Here is a 20681-nt window from a genome sequence, read left to right as displayed (position 1 = left end):
TATGGCAGTCAGCTGTGACGCTGGAACTGACGCATGGCATAATAGGCTGATCTGCCCCACTTGGCTTACACACTTGAGCAACATCAACATGTGCCAATGTGTTACATACACATTACATTTTGGGTTGTCATGTCAATGGCTCTTCTAGCATTTGTATTTGTTGTTTTAGGATAAGAAGAATTTGATGGTCTATGCTATCAATAGTTCAGATCAGTGGAGCTCATTCTGTACTGAAGGTAACAAAATCATCACTGCCTCCAGTTCCATGATGCAAAAGAAATATTGCAAGGTGCATGGATCATACAGTTGTAAAACATGCTAAAAGTTGTAGCTTTTAAAACAAGTCATAAATAGGCCCATTTAATGTACATAGAATATTATCTACTGACATGATTTTTTTTTAATGTGCAGTTGGTTTGGAAGGCAAGAGTAGCCTTAGGTTTTGTTTTTAATAACACCGAAACAAAATATGTTTAGGCATGTCAAACTTTTATAGTGCATAATGAGTTTATTGCACATAATAATTATGGGTTCAGTAATTAAAAGTTTAAAAATTGCTGCTATTTTATTTAATATAAATGATAAATCAAAGATTTCTTTTGCCTTTATATAAGTAAAAGTTAGGATGTGTCAAACATCAATCTTATGTTTCATATTATGGTAATTGTATATTAGTAAGACTTCAAGCATGGGAGTTGTATGGTTATAAAGCCTCTGTCAAGCTAAAAAAATCATTGGCTAAGGGGCTGAATTTCTTTTGTTGTTTAATGTGCTGTACATAACGTGCACATACAGAAGTCATTTATAATAATTATGAAACTTTATTTAGGGGAGTTCCTCCAAACGAGATTCTATAGCACTTACCGCTGTGGCATTACAGGATCACATTTTACATAATCTTCAGCTGCAGAATCTTTCATTAGCAGATACTTTTAAGTCAAATGCACGGAGTAAAAAGAATTTATACAAACCTGTGAACAAAGAGACAATCAAAGCAGTGGTAGATACTGGACTAAGGAAAACAAGCAAACACCAACAAAAAAATGAAGATCCAGAGAAGGAATATGTTCTTGATCCTTATCCTCAGCCTCTCACTTTAGGTAAATCATCATGCTATAATGTGTTATTTTAAAAAACACTAATTAGATTATAGTAAGCAAATGTTCTTTGCTATTTTGCAACACAACAGAAGAACATAAGAAGAACCCTACTTGTTTTTACAAGTAGACATATGTAGTCTTTATCAGCATCTGTTTCCAGCAGTGACCAGTTCAGTGTTTCTTGGAAGCTTATAAGCTGGGCACAAAGACAGCAGTTAAGACTTAAAGCCAAAAAAACATTTTTTTGTAGGGAGGTAATCTTCAGTAGAAATGTAATTAATTGCAGTGGTTAGGAAATTCTATGATTACAGAATTTTCTGACTGTATCTTGATCATCGTGTTCACTCATTAGGATTGCTTACATAAAAAGGTCTGTCAGGAAGACTTGGATTTGCATGCATGTGCATAAAAGTATTGTGTGAATTGGACCTTTAAAATATGAAAATCCAATAGCCCTTTAGGTTAAAGGGCATTGCCTTTAGAATAATGGTTTGTTTCTACCTCGCTCATATATGTAAATTGATTTCCACTGTAATAAAGGATAGCAAAAGACAATCCATCCAGAATAAATAATTTTGCCATTCTGGAAGAATATTCTTTATATCAGTTGACTGAAAATATAGTGCAGTTGAACTGCATTAGCACCATCTAGAGTTGTATTCTTACTGCAAGTGGGATAAGCACTTGGGCAACTATTGCTTTTACAAAAGACAGTTACTAGTCTGGGCATTCATTTTTAACTTAACCTTTACCTACCCCTTGCTCAAACTTTACAAGTTATGTTTTCATTATGATTTGAGGACAAACCCAGGAATAATGCCTGTAGTTAAACACCTACTTCAATTCAAGAAGCAGATGTGCCTCATAATAAAAACACATGGATGCAGAAGCTTACAATCCAGCCTCAGGAAACAGGAGTTGCAGAGGCAATACATAATAGCGCCATGAGATAACATGTTATCTTGACAATCAGGAAGGCTTGCCCAGCTAAAACTTCTGCACTTTTTTTGACACTCTCTGCAAGTTTCTACCTCACTCTTATTAACCCAATAGTAGAAATACATTTAGCTAGCAAACTTTTTTCTCTTTCCCTTTCAACCCCTCTCCCCTTTCTAAAGTCTTTGTTCTTAAAACCTGTGGTCCTGACATTTCAAGATTATGCAGTTTAAAGCCCCAATCTTGCAAGCACTAAGACACTTAAGGTATGTTTAGGAGAGGTCTGTTTATCCATGTATTATAGATGGGCTGTGAGGCAATAGTGAGATCCAAAGAAACATCAGTTTAGGGTCTACAGAATCACACATCTCTACATTGAAGCATTTGACAGGCATTGTTGACTGGCTCTTCAGCGAAACCTAGAAAGCTGAAGAGTCAGTACGACAAAGGCCCAGCTACACAAGTGTGGCAAACAGCATCAATAATTTTGAAGAGTATATATTGGAATGCACCAGTTGGCTCGAGCAGAGATTGAGGGTAGAAACACTGTTGTGCCAGTTCTAGTACGTCTCCACCTGTTTTCTGAAAACGGGGCACACGACACTAGTCAAATTCTGCCCCTTTTTACTCTACAACCTGGTCAGATCAGCATGTGTGTGTGTGTGTGTGTTTAATTCAGCTTCAGATAGATTTTGCAACTGATTGGTAGATCAACCCATTTCCCCTCCAGGTGTGACCAATGAAACCCCTTTGCTGTAGGCTCAGGCAGAGACAGTGATTGGCCCAACACTTTGCTGTGGGCAGTCCTGAAAAATGTGAAGTCAGAACAATCTGTGCCTAGGTCAGGACAAGGTGGCTTCAAAACGCAACCAGAAAAACCATTCTCACGGCTTTTGTAGTGACTAGTGTGCCCACAGCCTGAGCCTCGCACAATGATTGGCTTCAGTTTGTGTTGATTACATTAAAATGTTATCCTTACATTGAGAGTTTGTGGCAAAACCCAAGACCCTTTGCTGATTCCCAATAAGAAAGTTAATTCCGGAATGTAAAATTAGTTAACTGGATGCTCATTAAGATGTGGAGATAGTTCAATGCTTCCGTGGATAATACTACTTCATAATTGGTTCAGATCTTCGTTCCTGTGCTTCATCCTACATCCTGGATCTCTTTCATGTTAAGCCCATCTCATATAAACACATTTATACTCATGCATACAGTTCACCAGCAGCTTGAATTCTTCTGTTGTGATATTCTGTTAATATACCAACTGCATTAAAAAAAAACTATTAGAAGTGGTTTACATTTGTGTGTTTGTGTATTAAAAGCACTTGCATCCCATCTTTAAACTGCATAGCAAATGCAACCACAAGAGTTGGGAAGGATCCAGATTGGTCATCAGCACTAATTCTTGGTGCAGTCATACTATATAGGCACAAACTGGAATTGCTGTTAGTATTGTACAGTAGAAGAGGAAAGTCAGTTGATAAATATATGATAAAAGTTATCTCGGAAACATTAAAACCTGCTAGATCTTTCACAAACAAAAAGAGGAATAATAACCCCTTCAAAGAACACTTTGTCAAATTGGCTTGATGATCAAGTTACTAGAAAGAGTGAATTCTTCACAGTCAGAATCTCATCTTAGAATCATAGAGTTGGAAGGGGCCTATAAGACCATTGAGTCCAACCCCCTGCTCAATGCAGGAATCCAACTTAAAGCATATTCGCCAGGTGACTGTCCAGCTGCCTCTTGAATGCCTCCAGTGTTGGAGAGCCCACACCTCCCTAGGTAATTAGTTCCATTGTCATAATGCTCTAACAAATGAGAAGATTTTCCAGAAGTTCAGTCAAAATCTGGCTTCCCATCACTTGAGCCCATTATTCTGTCTCCTGCCCTCTGGGATGACTGAGAAGAGATCCTGGCCGCCCTTTGTGTGACAACCTTTCAAGTACTTGAGGAATGCTATCATATCTCCCCTCAGCCCTCTCTTCTCAAGGCTGTCAGACAAATAGGGCATCAGGTTATGAGAAAATTACAAACAATTGACTGGCTTGCATATATTTAATTATTTGTTGCACTCTCCATACATCATAATGGTTTCCATGGTGCTGCAGGTAAATACAAATATATATAATAGGATAGGATTTGAAGACTACAGAATAAGATGTTCTGATCATCCAACTAATTTTGATTCAGGATTTTGTTCATTGCCACTCAGCACTGCACATCTTTCAGCAAGTAACTTCAGTGAAGAGTTGTCAGAGGTATTGCTTGCTTGAGAAAAATACAGCATACCTGTTGCATTCCTCTTCCAGGTGGCACATCTGCCAATCTGCATAAGTTAGGCTTAAAGGGTAAATAAAACAAGACAATGTTTCATTTAAAGGTAGTTTTTAACTTTCAGAACAGTAATAAGTTGAATTCTAGTAGTTTATATGTCAGCATGTGCATACACATAAGCATGCACAAAGCATTAATTTGGGGCGATTCTTGGTGTGACCCAAGCCAGCCTGTATGCTGCCTGGAAGAATTCTGTCCAACAGAATTCAATCTTAAAAAGGAACAAGTAAGCACAGATTGCCCACTGTAATATTCTGTAACTGTCATGAGACCCATTATATTCAAACATTTGCTAGCATAGGTATATGGATTTATGTTTAAATGAAACTTTTAAAATATACATAGAAGGAAAGCTTCCATGAAGAAAAAACTTGAATGTGTGTCAGTTTCATTGACCTGTTTTGGGGTTTGCCTGCAGCTCAGAAACTTGGGTTGGTGGAGCCTCCTGCCATGCCATTAACCATGGAGGAATGGGAGCATGTGAAGCAACGATCTGTAAAACAAGGAGATTCTGTTCAACCTTGTGCCATATGCAGAGAAGAATTTGCACTTCAGCCACAGGTATTTTGTTCATCTTAATTGTGTTACTGGAAATATCCTGTAACTATGATGATATATTGATTGAAATCACAGTCCCTGAGGAAGACTATGATGAAGAATCAGGGACAATCTTCAAAGAATAAATTGCTGCTCTCATTCACCAGCTTGAGGCCTGTCTCTGCCTCTTGATTTTTTTGGTCTACCTTCTCTTTTTCCTAACATCCAAGAGACCCTGATTCCACTTAATCTCATGCTCCACAGCAACATGGCCCAACCCCATCACTGTATCAAGTGTTGGTGGCCTCTGACACAACAGGATCGATCTGTACTGCCTCCCCTATTTGATATCCGATGCAACACCATCACATTGCAGGTCATGATGTTGCTCCATCTTATGGCATTCTGCTGGACACTAATTTGCTGGTGGAAAGATCCATAGGATCAAGCTACAAAGCTGGGAAGAGAATGTATTTAAACATAGATTTATTCCATATTCAGCTTACAAAGAGGGGAGAGCATTGCCTGCAAGTTTGGATTTTCCAGGTGTAGGTAGGGTTTTTTTTTAGGTTTTTAAACTCAGGAAGGAGAAATAAAGGCAGTATACTACTAGTTTTCCTTTTAGCTGTTGGATTTTAAGTGATTCATGTCTGTTTCACTTGTTCTACATTACTTCCTACTACAAATGATGATGTTGAAGTTAATAATTATCATCATTGGCAATTCCTGAGCAAAGATCATTATAATTTTTAGGAATCTGGATTGTGTACTAAGATATAATTTCAATTAAATAAAATTGCTTGCAATCACACTTTAAAAAAGGAAAGCTAATATCAGAAAGCTACATGTTGAAATATTATTTTAAAACAAGGAAAACTCTCCAGCATCCGGTGTTTTATCATTAATTATTATCCATTTAAAATGATTAATGTTCTTTCAGTCCTCTGTACTGTGTCATACATCCCTGTGTCATACTGCTGACCAAACAGGCTGCATCACACTTCTGCTGTGACAGAACAATAGCATATTACTGTGCCCAACCAAATCAAGATGTAGCGAGATATACATTTGAACTGTTTGAAAAAAATTACAAGGCCCATCTAAAATGATAAAGTCAGATATAGAGGACACGCAGTTATTTACCCATGCTGAGTGGCGTTTCAAAGTAGTTACTGTAACCTTTCTTGATCTGAAATTGCAGGTTGTTATTCTAGCCAAATTGTCCAAAATGTTGATGCAATTTTTGCTAGATGAAGAATTTCAAAATTGTAATTGAACTCTGGTTTTGCAATGAAAGCTATTTATCTTGCCAACTGGAAATTTTTACTGGTTAATAGCAGGAGTAGCATATATTTTCTGAACATTTAAGTTTCACAAGATGCTTTTATTACCTCTGAACAGGTACTGCTCTCATGTTCTCATGTGTTTCACAAAGTGAGTAAACTCTACCGTTATTAAAAGCAAAATGTGCATCAAATCAATCTTAACTTGTACACTCTAGAACTAGTACTAACGTGAATTTAAAGTGTTGAAATAAATCTTTTGTTCTAAGTTTCACAAGTTGAAAGTAATTTCAGCATACACTGTTTTGAGACAGTCACTCAATTCACATGTAACACTATGCCAAATCATGGCTTAGCACAAATGCATAGCCTCCTGGGAAAAAAATCACAGTTACTTTGTTCCTCCTCTGCTCCTGCTGCGAGCTGAACCATGATTTAGCTTAGCAAGTTGTCTGAACCCATGCTCATGATTTATCTCCTCAAGACAAACCACAAGATTTGATCTTGGGTTACAGCTTATGGTATGTCTGGAGCAAGATGAGCCCATTTTGAGACATACTAAGTCAAATGATAGCTCACAGCAGCAGTACTGGAAAAGGAACAAAGTAGTCATGATTTCTTCTCCAGGAGTTCATGCTAAGCCATGGTTTTACATGCAAATAAAGCAAGTGTCACTTATCTTGTTGTGAAATGTTATCACTCATATGTACCAGGACTGCATGTAGTTATGTACTCTAAAGTTCTAAAGAAAAGGTAAAGGTGTCCCCGCACTTGTAGTGCGAGTCATTTCCGACTCTTAGGGTGACGTCTTGCAACGTTTACTAGGCAGACCGGATATATGGGGTGGGATTGCCAGTTCCTTCCCCGGCCTTTCTTTACCCCCCAGCATATGCTGGGTACTCATTTTACCGACCACGGATGGATGGAAGGCTGAGTGGACCTCGACCCCTTTTACCGGAGATTCGACTTCCTCCTTCTGTTGGAATCGAACTCCGGCCATGAGTAGAGCTTAATGTTTTTGAGTAGCTAGTCATTTTAATGATAATTTTGTATTGTTTTTATGGGTTGTCCTACACAGAGGAGACCCATTAAAATAATCAACCTAAATTAGTCTACTCTAAGTAGGACTAGCATTGAATACCACCCTAAATGTTTTTATGTTGCTGTACACCTCTTTTTGCAAGAGGGCAATATATAAATACTTTAAAAAATAAATGTCAATGGACATTGAGCATATGTGAACAGGTACGCTGTTACATTCCATTTATTAATAAAATATAGCAGAATAAACAATTTGCAAGATATAACTGTGTGTAGCTGTTTATTTACCCTAATTGCTCATAGTTATTTTGTTACAGCAGTTTTATTCTGATATTCCTCTTAAAGAGCCAATACTGCTTCTCCAGGGGGCACCAGGACACCCCCAAGTGGGTACTGTTTTCCTTTGCTAGTACTTGAGGCAGGAAAGATTTCTAATTACTGAATGTGGAGGCTGGAACCCACACAAGATGGATTAAGGGGTATATTGCCTTAGCATACAGTTCACTGCACATGCCATTGCCATCAGGTATTGTGGCATATTCAATGAGGACAGCAGCTGCTACTGCAGTATATGCAACAAACACACCTATACAAGAGATTTGTCAGGCAGCCACTTGGGCTAGCCCAAATACTTTCACAAAACACTACAAGATAGACATTTACGCATCTGCAGAAGCAGTCTTTGATAGGCGACTTATGCAGCAGGTGCTAAAAAAACATTAAAGGGTTATGTGCCCACCTATATAATAGGTCAGCTCTGGAACATCCCACTTGGGGGTGTCCTGGTGCCTACTAGAGAAGGAACCGTTTTACTCACCAGAAAGGTGTTTCTCTGGGGGCACCAGGATGCTGTCAAGGCCCACCCTGGGATGCAAAAGATAACTACCATTTTAAAGACAATGGAGACTAAAGGAGACTAAAGAGTCAGTGATCAGGCCTAGCAGTGTGCAGGTTTTTTAGTTTCATGTTAATTACAGATGATTTAAGGTTGTCACAGTTTTTATTTGTGTTATGAGATTATATTACTCCATTACTTTGGAAAAATATATTTCCAAAATTTTAGCATTATGTACATTCCCTTCCCCTAGTTCCGCTGCAAGCATTATAGTTAGTGTACCCACAAACTCTATAAAGTTGGGGTGGGGAAGAGACCACATTTCAAGTAGATTTAAAGGTAAAACAACGTTATTTTTCTAGGCATGCCTGAGAGCTTTTGAAAGATTTGCAGGTAAAAAGACCTGTCCAATGTGTAGAAAGATCCAGTATCAGACCCGAGTCATTCATGATGGAGCACGCCTATTTAAAATAAAGTGTGCCATAAGGTAAGGATGACTGGCAAATGACAAAACTGTTTTCATTGAGAAACGTTTATTGAAAAGTCTGCATACACAGAAAATACAACACAGTGATGGAAGCCATGTTACTCCAGAGCTAGAGAATACTTTAAAAAAAGTATTTACATTTTTAATGGTTAACGTTTAATTTTGTACCATGCCATCTAATCGTCTTGTATTTAAGTAGTGATGCAAAACATATATGCACATTTTCATTTTGAGCAGGATATTGAGTCAATGTTGATTTTGCTCAGAAACATGTAATGGTTTTCCAGGCTCATTCCAGACCATGTGCATGCAAGCACCACCATCAGGATGGGGAAAATAGTTGTTCCCCAGTTTTGAAACTACTAAACTGATAGAATTTGCAATTCTCCCCATAGTAAATATTGGCAAGTGCTGTGTGGACTATAGATATAGAAATGCCAAGGATGCTCAACTGTCTGGTGCCTGTGACATCACAAAGACTGGCAACACAACTCTTACCCAGTTCAATGTACATTTTAAATGTGCCTTTTAAAATTACTAGTTTTTTTTAAGTACATCAGGTTTTCCCTTGCACTGCAGTATGAAGGTACTCACATAGTCCTTTATATCCTCTCCCCAAATGTGGCAACATTCTGCACAGCAGTCTTCATAGTTCTTTCCCTTTTTTTCCTACGTCATGTAAATGTCATGTGCTTGCTCAATCCAATGCACTCCTTGCTTGACTTAAAAGAAAGAGAAACTCAACAAGATTCCAACTTGACCCTTCCTTTGGCTGTCCTGCCTGCAACAGAAATGGGAAATCTTACTTTCAGCAGTTGATGTATGCTAACCCAAATGACCTTCTGGCAGGATTTTAAACATCCAGAAAGGCAATAATGTTACTACCTATAGAAAATCTTTCTGACATAGTAGTAGCAATAATGGGTGTGAAATAATATAAATGGAAGTGTCTGGTTGCAGGCCCACAGCAATCTCTTATTTATTTATTTATTATTTATTTAGTTTCATTTATAAACCGCCCATAACCAATGGCTCCCTGGGCGGTGTACAACATACAATAGTACAATAATACAATAAATCAGCAAAATTGTAAATTGTGGACGGGGCACCGGCAGCGCTCCAGGTGTTGCTGAGACTCCAGAGCCCGTCATTCCTGGCCATGTTGACTGGAGGATGAGACTTGAGAGACCAACAGAGTCTGGAGGGCCAGCCTGCCCTCCCAGTGAAATGATTAAGGACAGAAGAAGGGAAGAATGTCCTAGAAACAGTAGATGTTGTTTTGCTATGCCCCTCATAATAGCAACTGCTAATTTTTTTACATGAAGAAATGCATGAAATCACCAACTAACCAGAAATGAGCTTCTCCCTAAATTCTGCAACATGAAGATGACTCAGAAATTTCAACTGGTCCAAAATGCAAGATACAGCTTTCCACAAATGCCAAAGAAGCACCTCTTTATCTGGCCTTCGGCTCCTGAAATGTGTTTGCAGGGCCAACCCTACCCATGTGAATGTAACGTGCCTCTATGGTCTTTAATACTGTATTTTAAATACAGCTCTTGTAGCTGTAGGAGAAACTGCCATGTTTCAGTAAGTGTGGACAACAAAAAAATGGTGCAAATACATTCTGGATGCAAGGTGGCCACATTAAATTTGCTCGGCACATTTGGTTTCACCTCTTTTTTAAAAAATGAATTTATATCCCACCCTTCTCTCAGAAAGAGGCCACCATTTGATGGTGAGCCATTCTTGTAAGGTAGCTTCTCTGAGAGAAATGAATTGTTTTCCATCCTACTTGCTTATCTCAAGAAGGGAGCCTCCACAAAAGCTTGCAAAGCCTTATTTCTAGATTTCATTCTGAATGTTTGGATTTGTGAAAGATCTGTATATTTTCTTGTCACAGAATTCAAGCTTTTTGGAGGGGGCATATTGTTAGGAAATGGTATAAAAATCTGAGAAAAACAGTGCCTCCAAAAGATGCCAAGTTAAGAAAAAAATTCTTTGAAGAAAAGGTATGTGTAGCATTTTTAACATTCTTAATAATGATCTGCAGCTTCCTCACCCTCAAAAATTAAAATGCTCTAAAATAGAACAAGACCAGCATTCATTAATTATTCAAAATAAGGTATAATTTCTGTAACAGGAACCTAAAATACATTGCTAATATTTAAAAAGTAGACAATGACTCCGGTTTATTACCTGAAGGTCCTCTCTCCCTTCTACATGTGCTTTGTCAAACCTGCAGGTAAATGTTCTTTTGTTTTTTCTTCTGTACAACACATGGGGAAAGAGTTTAATAGTCACACAGTGCTTCACATTTAATCTTAATCTTAGTTTATTTTTTCCTGTAGTATGGTGAAAAGAAATGTCTCCATTCTCTGTAGGCATTCACTGCACGGCAATTAAATTACAATGTGGAGTAATTTAAAGTGTCTTTCATTTGTCAGTAGCTCAAAACAAACACGTTTTGCATATGATTTAAAACATATTGTTTATTTAGTTCTGTGGGAATGTAACATTTTGCAGTTCCATTGAATTCTCTACTATATTCCAAGGACCAATTAATTGCTGGGCAAAGCTATGTTCTGTACATAAACCATATTCAATGCCCTTCTAATGATATGATTCAATGCCCCCTAAATTATTGGCATATTATCTACTTCTAGGGACATATCTTCTATGCATAACAATGGCAGTGTTAGTTCTAGACTGAGTATTAAAGACGCAAAGAAGTTACAGATATTAAGAGGGTTTAGGAACATTGTAACAAAATGCAAGAATAGTTATGACAATAAGAAACCATTATCTCTCACCTATCATGCTGTCTCTCTTTATGACCTTCCAGACTTGATTCATGTTGCTTTTTTGATGTAACAAAATTACCTTGAGTTGATTGCACTGCTTTAGTTACAATCTAAGATGTGTTGTTTGAATGTTCTCTCCCACCTAGTTAAAGAGCATTGCCTTCAATGCTTTGCTGTGTCACAGTAAATACCAGCTCTCACCATGTGAGGGCATATTTAAACAATATATTTATCAAAGAAAAGCTTACTTTTATCACATCAAAAAGGAACATGTAAATCAGGCCTCAGTCTTTATCGATGGAATGAAAGGTAGCAAACGGAATGTAAAGAAGAGTGGGCTGAGCCAAAGCTTGAGAGTTTGCAGTACCTGGCCATGATGTGGAGCGTGTACACAGCTCCTGCGCAAGGACGTTTCACATTAATTTCAACAACAAATAGGGCAATAGGTGTTCTGACTTCTCAAACTCTCTAAAATGTAATTTGCCTTTGCCCCCTACAGATTTTCTTGTTTTCATTTTTAAAAATATCTAATCAACCGTATCAACTCTTCCTTGGCTGCCAATCCTTGTCCTTCCTCTTTAATACTAAAATCACTCAGACAACTTTTTATATTTTAAGTAACAAGAGGGCAGCGTCATATTGACTGTGGGAAAAGACGTCACATTTTAACTGTTTACTCTTTAACCCAGTTTTTTTCTCAACCTTTTTTTCCTGCGCCCTAGTACATATTCTTTATTCTCCCTCTGCACTGCCACCCAGAGTTATATCCCTGAGTTCTTTTCCTGTTTTCCATGCAGTAGTGCTCACCAATCTTCTCTCACTGCAGCCATATAGGTTTGCATCTCCATTTCAGATATCCCCTTTTTCAGTTATCCCACCTCACAGCTTTTCCTCTGCAGCTGGGAACGATCTACAAACAGTTGACATTTGGAATTTTCTCCAGGAGGTTGCAAATAGAGAGGGAGTGCAGTTGGCCCAAAGGCCTTTTTTGTATATAGGCCTGCTTTCATACATGGTCTTGTAAAGGACTAGAATATAGGTCAGTATTTTCTTCCCTCAGTGTGATTCACACTGTCCTTGAGCAATAAGTGCTGAATACTGCCAGTGGGAAGGCATCAGCTTTCCATTTTATCTTGGCCTGGAGCAGAATTCAGTTGACAGAGGAAAGGAAGAAGGGATTATGTCCTGCTCAGGCCAGAGCAAAAGAATTCTAGTACTATTATTATTATTAATTAAATTTATACCTCATCCTTCCTCCCAGTACAACACTCCTGAGTGTAAGAAAGATTGCATTTATGCCATTTATTTTATTCTCTATATATGAACAGTTACTATTTCATAGACTGACTGGTAAGAGGAGCTAAATGAGCTAGAATGCTGGGGGTGGGAGAGGCAGCATCTGCAACTCACCATGCCCTTTTCCCCCAGCTTGTCAGATTTGATGGGCAGTTAGATAATAACCAATAACTTGTTGGCATAAGGCAGCACATTTTCATGCTGCCCTCCTTTTGGGAAACCATTTGTGCAAATCATGTACTGCCCTCCACTTTTGAATCAGAACTTCCTAACTTGCTTTCAGAGTTATCCAGCCTCAATGTTTACTTGGAATATAATACAGTATTTAGGAGATGTACACTTCAGAGGCACTCTGCTTGATCCTAGGATAGAAAGATATTGTTGTGCGCCTCCCCCAATCTCCAGTGAGATTTCGGGGGTCCCTGCACTTCTCCAGGGTTTGGTTTCCTTTGGGAAGAAGGTCAGCGGAGACTGCGGTGTCTTTATGAAATATGGTTTGTTTATTTACACACATTCCAACCTGAGCTTCAGAATGGAGGGGTTCAATGCATCAGCAGTCTAATATCCAGCTTTTCCATCTGGGTGCAGGGGCATCCTATAGCCATGATGGAGAGGGATAGCCTCTCTGTGTACCTGCAGCCCCAGCCATTCTCTAGAACGCACACTAAAACTACAAGCACAAAACTCTCCTAGGCTCCAGGAGGGATGGGGAATGCTCCCCTGAAGAGTTTCAATAACAAAAGGATCTTCCTGGCCCATTTCACCAGTTGCGAGGGTAACCGAAAGGCCCATCATCTTACCTGACCACTCCATTTGATTAACAAAGGAGATTCATCTGGCTAGCAGAGCCAGCCCCCAGGGCATAGGATTCCAAATCAAAGGCTGGAAAGGTGACCCATAGAAATCATCCATTCCAACCCCCCATGCTCATAACAATATTGTCAGGCCATAGCTGCTTGCACCCGTACAAACTTTATCTAGAGTTAGGATTGGTAATAATTGTCACACTTGGACAATTTGCTTAGTAAGCTGAGCTATTTATATATTAATTTATTTAAGGTGTTTCAACGTCAACTTCCTACTATATGTTTTAAAGCTATGAACAAGCATTGTGCCCCCACACACAGCCACTTCTGTTCTCCCTTTGTGTGAACAAACAAACATATCAGAAAGTCATCCGTTAACTTTATTTTCCCTTTCTGTCCAAACCAGAAAAAACTATAGTTAATGGTTTTAGAATAAGCTGGAATACTAAGCCACAGTTTGAAGCTGACTTCATATTCTGGCTTCTTCTAAAGCAGTTAACCATAGTGTTCTGATTTTGTTGGAAAAGGAAAGTATGCTTAACTGATGACTTCCTGGTATGTTTGCTTGCTCAAGCAAATGGAGGAGTGAAGTGGCTGCATGTGAGGGCACAAGGCTCGTTCATATCTCTACTTATTAAGCAAATATATGATAATCTAAACCTCCTACCGACTAGCATGTCCCAGTCTCTGACCACCTAATCTGCCCCATGGAACCATGATGTTGGCATTGCCAGCTATATTCATGCAAGCCCAAAATAACTACACAAATCAAGAATAATGTGGCACACATTACTTAACTACAAGTACTTGATTCATCAACTTCTAAGTTAAAAACCATAGCATATAGCCTGTAGAAAGAACAACATGGTTTTCATAGTTAAAACATGAATAAAATTAGTTTCTTTTTATCAACATTTAAAATTCAGACATAAAAGAGGCACACAGATCTCCATTAGATACATAAAATATTATTTCACTAGCAAGTGAATATTAGGCAGGCACCATCTCTGCTATCTTTTCGGCGCCTTTTGAAGACTTTCCTCTTTCAACAAGCCTTTTAGGTTGAGACTTATCTCAGTCTGCGTCTGTGTTAGAATTGCTTAATATGTTTTTCAATAATGTTTTTAACCCTTTTTAACAATTTTAAAATGTTTTTAACTCTGTTTTGTTTTAATGTATTTTAAGTTCTGTTTTTATGATGTTTTAAAGTGTTTTTAGCACTTTGTTTGCTGCCCTGGTCTCCTGCTGGGAGGAAGGGCAGGATACAAATTAAATAATAAATAAAATAAATAAATAAAGTGAAAGTTATGATTGACTCCACCCAGTGTCGTAGTAGCTTTAAAGCACATCCAGTACCCACATACTTGGGAGAAAGCCCTATTCAGCTCCGTGGGGCTTAATCTTGAGAAAATATGTATAGGATTGAGCTGTTAGTATCAGAGTCCTAAGGCACTTGTTCGCCAGTCTTCTGCACATCTATCTGAAAGTCAGTTCCAGTGGGCCTTACGTTTGAGTAGACATGCCTACAATTGTACTATCACCATTTTTTCATTTAAAAATGGCATTTCTAGAATGCAAAAAAAGCTGCTTAATATGAACGTTTTATCTTCTCAAATGGCAATAGAACCACACAGCTAACAAACTACAAAAAGATGGCTAAGTAAAATCTATTAAAATATATTTCCACTTCCTTTGACAGGAAAACACAAAACAACAATTACTACTGGTAAAGAAATTAGATCCTGTGTTTGAAATGTCATTGCAAAGTAGAGTGTATTTTATTTGTCCAACAGTGGCACAGTAACCTTTTTATATTATTCCATTCAAGATCTTACTAAATTACATCAAAGGGACTCCAAAAGGTTACTGTAACTAGGCTATGCTAATTTTTAACACCAATGTATACACAAAGTGAAGTGTTGCCTAGAATTCAATATGTTTGGTAGTAAATTTCTTTGATCCTTATCTATAACTGTGCTTGTATATGTCATCTAATTGAAGTAAGATCGTTTATTGCTGTAATTAAATCTTTCCAAATACATTACATTATCTTCAACCTAGCTAAAAATGTAGGCTATTGTTTAGGAAGCTATGTATATTATTTGTTATATGGTGCAACTTGTTCTAGTATCCTTCTTCCTCACCATGTGACTTCTTCCCAAAGTTTTTAATTTAAATCTCACCAAACAGCATAATGGTCTGGGAGTTTGTTTAGCCATTTGACTTCCTTTATCACATAGAGATGGCAAACATTCTGTTGCTAACTTGATGTGGCTCCAGGCAGCAAGGCTAGGAGGATATTAAACCAGTAAAAGCTTATCAACTGATTCATTGATATGCTGTAAATTCCAGCCTTTTCATTTTACTTTAAAGTCAACACATTAGTAAGCAATTTGCTGACATAAAGATGGATTGCTTTAAAAGGGTTCCTCTTTGGTGGACAAAGTTCACCTCAATGCTTTTGTGTGCATCTTTATTTAATCTTGTTCTTGGGCTAAAACTTGTGACTGATGGTGCTTTACATATTGATAAAAATATTTAGAATGCCTCCACTTCGTCATATTGTTCAAGGTGAAGGACAGAGAGGTCACAAAGTAGATACAAAATTAATTTAAATATAGAATAATTTTCCAAAGAGCTTTTCTGGGAAATAAAGATATCCCATTTTTAAACTGGAGATGTTCATCTTGTTAATTAACTACTGTTTTCCTTTGAGGAAACACATAACTTCTTGCATCCTAGGTTGCTCCTCTATTCATGTAAAGGGAAAGAGGTAATTTGCAGATGGAGATGGCAGAGCCTACCACACCCCAGGAGCATATTGGGAAGTGTAGAGATAAGGCGGAGGTGGGAACACTCTTCCCAGGCCATGGGAGGGTGGGATTAGGATCCACACAATTGATTTTTAGTACAATGTACATTGCAGTTTAACACTGTAGGAGGCCTCCTGAAGCTACCATTTCATCAGGAGGTCTGTTCCATATGAGGTAAGAATCAGAAATCTGGCCTTTAGTGTGGTGGCATCTGCCCTTTGGCACTCCCTCCCGTTACATATCAGACAAGCATCATCTCTGTTATCTTTTCGGCTCCTATTTAATACTCTCCTTTTTCAACAAGCCTAAGATTTTTATCCCAGTTTGTATCTGTATTGGATTTCAAATTGTTTTTATTATTGATAAGTTTTTATTGTTAATTACTTGGGAATGTTTTCATGGGAAGCCATTTATACATGAAAATAAATAAAAAATAAAACTTACATTAATTGTAAACATTAATTACATTAATTGACTGTGATCTTAGTGACATGCAAAATGGAGGACGCTACCTTCAAGGGCAAATAGCAACAGGGGGGCATTTTTTCAGCAGAAAACAGGCACAGAGCCCGAATCCTGATAAGCAACTCCAGCAATGACCTGCTTTTCAAAAAGTCGTTTTCTCCTTTCAGTTTAGCACTACTAAGGTGAGAAGTGGAGAGGCTGGAAAGCTACCATAGCAGTATGCCCCTTGAAGCACTTACAAAAAGCAGTAAATATTATTGCAGAAGAACCAATGAGGAAAGTGAATGCTGAAAAGTCGTATCTTAAAAACCCAGGAGAACAGCAGAAGGGTGTTCTTGTGCTACTGGTCTTTCCTGCCCCCATATGCTGTTGAGGGTCCTCTGGAACAGCATGGCACAGGACTTCAGAATTGGGAATTGGCAGAACTGGGAGGGGTACCTTGCATGAGTGGATGGGTCTTTTGCATATATAATATTTATTTGTTTATTACATTTATAACCCCCTTTACCCTTTTGGATCCAAATCAGAGTATTAAACTAATTACCCAATTGGCCTACTTAATTTTTATAATATAATTACAGCATGACATTTCTGACACTGCAGGCATCTGTAGATCTTTGGGGAAATGGATTGTATCATTTCCCCCTTTCATTGAAATGCTGATGATCACTTGTGGCCAGAAACAGAAATATTGTCTCTTAAGTTTTATATAGAGATGGAGAATTTTATTACAAGTTTTTCATTGTTGGTCCAAAGCCTTGGCTTATGTTCTCAAATGACTATAACTGGAGTCAGGAAGTAATTTCCCTTCAGAGCAAGGCTGATAATGTGGATGGGGAACAGGATTCTTGCCAGGCTAGCTATGGCTTATTATTTAAGCCATAAGGGTATGTCTTAACTCCCTGCAAAGGAGGCAATCTTGGCATGGATGCCTTGTGCCCTCCAGATCTGTATTTGCAGCTTATTATAGCCCACTAACAATAGTAAAATCTGTCTTACCTTTTAGTTTACAGAGATCTGCCAACGATTATTGAATTCATATGACACCCGCATAGATGAACTGTTCTCTGAGATTGATTCTGCTGTAGCTGAAAGTCAAAATGTCTTTCAACAGCTGGACAAGAAGTTGGTCCCACTTATCATAGATGAAGTTGAGTGGGAAAAGATACAGATGCAGGTTGGTTTTACAGAAATGTGTCTTAGCTCAACCTAGATAAAAAATTGACTACCTCCTGTGCTTTGTTGTAATTAACTGGTAGCAGCCTTTTTGTATTTATCACATATGTATCCTTTCTTTCCTCCATCAGTTTATAGAGTGGTACATTATGGGCAGCTCCCATTTTGTCCTCACAGCAAACCCTTCGAGTTAGGATATGCTGACTGACACTGTGTGAGTTCAGTATTGCTATCTGTGAGCTTAGCGGCTAAACAAAGAGTTGGACTGATCCACATCCAAAACTGCTGCTACTGTCTGACACTTGCACACAGCATTAACAGTGTACTCTGTTTAGACTGCAAGGCCAGCTATTGGTGGTTGCCAGCTTTAACTTCTGCAGCTTTAACATAGCCTAACCTTAGAGTCCTACCAACTTATTGCATTTACCCCATTTGCTGCATTAGCCCTACATCCTGTTCAGTGTTGGCACCTTAAAGCCCTTGTATCCCAGCTCAATCACAGAGATCATCCAGGGGATCATTGCTAGTTGTCCCGTTACTGAGGCCCAACTGGCCTCCACTAAAAGTTGGGCATAGCCCCATGCTGTGGAATGCTCTTCCAGCAGATTCAGCAGGCATTCTCACTTTTGACTTTCAGACGTCTCTTGAAAATCTTTTTATGCCAACAGGCCTTTGTGGCTGTTCAAATTGATTAGCTAGTCACTTTAATGATTGTTTGTATTGTTTTTAATGGAGTTTTATGTTTTATTGTTGTACACCACCTTGATATTTTATGATATGGCAGTATAGAAATACTTCTATAAACAAATTGTGTGGGACAGAGGTTCCCCACCCATGTCCTAGAGAGAGATGAACCATCAGAAAACTTTAATACTACATTTTAAAATCGATTTTCTCCGTGTTTCATCAATGGAATATTTTGAATCATCTTAGATTTGACCAGAAATGACAAGACTTTAGTTCTACAAGTTATAAAAGTTGGTATAGGCTAGTATAGATCTAGTTTTAATTATGCTGTCAGCTTAAAAGATTGATGCAAAAATAAACATTACAAAGCATTTTATTCATTTTTGTTGATGTTGAATAAATATTATTCAATGCTATTTGGACTATATATGCATAAGTATAAAGGATTGCTATTAACCCTCTTCACTATTTTCTTTGCTTGCCACTTCCTTTGTTTCAGGCGTTCCGGCAAGACATAGTTGACTGTCCAATTTGCATTATGCCACTCATCCACCCCACACATCTGCAGGATGGAATTCCCCAAGACAGCTACCAACCATGCTCCCGCCAGACTGTTCTTCTCTCCTGTTCCCACATGTTTCATAGTTCTTGTGTTCAAGCATTTGAAGAGTTCTCCTTGGGAGAAAGACCCATATGTCCTTTATGCCGCTCCTGTTATCAGAAGAAAATTCTTAACTAAAGCTTTAATATAATTTTAAAGATAATGGGGGGTGAGTTGGATCCAACGCTAGCCATAGTCAGAGTAGCGCCATTGAAATTAATGGACATGACTAACTTAGGTCCATTAATTTCAACGAGTCTACTCTGAGCACACCTTAGCTGCACATCCATTACAGAAAGAGTATGTATTAAACACACGCTAGCTCCACCGAGTTTCCATTGCTGTCTTTAGAACCGGGTTCTAACACACACACAAACCTCCATAAGTAGAAGCAACTCCCTGCTGCAGTGTGACAGGCAGAGCTGGCACATTCATCCCCACTTCCTCCAACACAGGCAGCCACATTGCAGAACTCCATTCTAATCCCTAAAGGAGCTGTGCTCTCTTAAACATCCAGCAACCCAAGTGCATTACTGGGCTAGGGCTAGTTTTGCAGTTCCTTTGCATCTCACTTCAACTGAATACTTGCACATGACAGTGCAAGCTGAGGATGATGAGACTGTAAGAAGGGAGAAAGTAAATTTCCTCACAAAATAGTAGCAAGGCTGGAGAAGAGGATGTGCTTCTGCACAAAATAGCCACCTGAAAAATGATAGTTACAAGTGAGCAACTGCTTTGTGGGTTTTATGCAGTCCCAAATAGAAGAATAACAAGCTCACTTACCAAGAGGCTGGAGTAGGAGCCGGCCAAGTAAAGAGACTATTGAGGACAGCTCTCAGTAGCCTAGATTTTGAAAGCTTTTTCAGTTTCTGGCAATATTTGCAAGAGTCAACAGTGTGACTCTTAGACAAGTCAGGGATAAGTCATGTTAGTCCAGCTTGAGAGTCTTATTTCCACACTCACAACACTTCTAAAAAAGGGCCTTGTTCATAATGAGGGAAATATTAGAACAGGCTAGATTTTTGGTCTAGAAAAGATAACATCAAGATATAGACAATAAAGAAAAGCTAGAACAGAATTTTAAGTAAAACTCAATTGACTTTACACAAGAGGTCCCTTCCTGCTGCTTCCTCAGCAGTCAGAAAGGAACTGAACAGGAAGACACTGGTACTACCTCCTTATGCTCTAAATACAAAAAGTATGTGCAGGACTGAGGAGGGGGCCAGTTCACCTAGTCTTCCAGAGCTTTCTACAAGTTCCTGCCTGTGGTCAGCATAGAACTTGCAAAGAATGGGATGTGTGTCTTCCTCTACCTGAATGTGCTTTCATCCATTCTCTATTTAAGTAGAAAGGGGTTCCAGGGCTGAGTAATAGTACATCCCCAAGATCTGTAAAGGAGGCATTTCTGGTTGCCCATGAACTTCACCCCAGCAAACGACATGCATTGCTACCCAATCCCCATTTCTCCTGGAG

General features: G+C 38.5%; 1 protein-coding gene across 1 annotated transcript; it reads left to right on the top strand.

Moving 5' to 3' along the window:
* The first annotated feature begins 247 nt into the window (after positions 1 to 247).
* On the top strand, positions 248 to 19346 carry RNF32 (ring finger protein 32). Its single transcript, XM_061586632.1, has 8 exons — positions 248 to 289; positions 830 to 1100; positions 4796 to 4938; positions 6316 to 6348; positions 8436 to 8560; positions 10464 to 10572; positions 17751 to 17921; positions 19107 to 19346. Exons 1-8 carry the CDS (start codon positions 266 to 268, stop codon positions 19344 to 19346), a joined length of 1116 nt encoding a protein of 371 aa, XP_061442616.1. The 5' UTR covers positions 248 to 265.
* Positions 19347 to 20681: the final 1335 nt, after the last annotated feature.

The sequence above is a fragment of the Rhineura floridana genome, chromosome 10 (genome assembly GCF_030035675.1).
Source record: "Rhineura floridana isolate rRhiFlo1 chromosome 10, rRhiFlo1.hap2, whole genome shotgun sequence".
Lineage (NCBI taxonomy): Eukaryota > Metazoa > Chordata > Lepidosauria > Squamata > Rhineuridae > Rhineura > Rhineura floridana.
The sequence above is the reverse complement of the archived record's forward strand: the minus strand, read 5'-3'. Positions and strand labels throughout refer to the sequence as shown.

Excerpts from the sequence above, each read along its gene's own strand:
- RNF32 (XM_061586632.1), top strand. The coding sequence starts at position 266 with ATGATGCAAAAGAAATATTGCAAG. Across the intron at positions 1,101-4,795 it reads TCCTCAGCCTCTCACTTTAG|CTCAGAAACTTGGGTTGGTG; the intron begins GTAAATCATCAT and ends GTTTGCCTGCAG. Across the intron at positions 4,939-6,315 it reads AATTTGCACTTCAGCCACAG|GTACTGCTCTCATGTTCTCA; the intron begins GTATTTTGTTCA and ends ACCTCTGAACAG.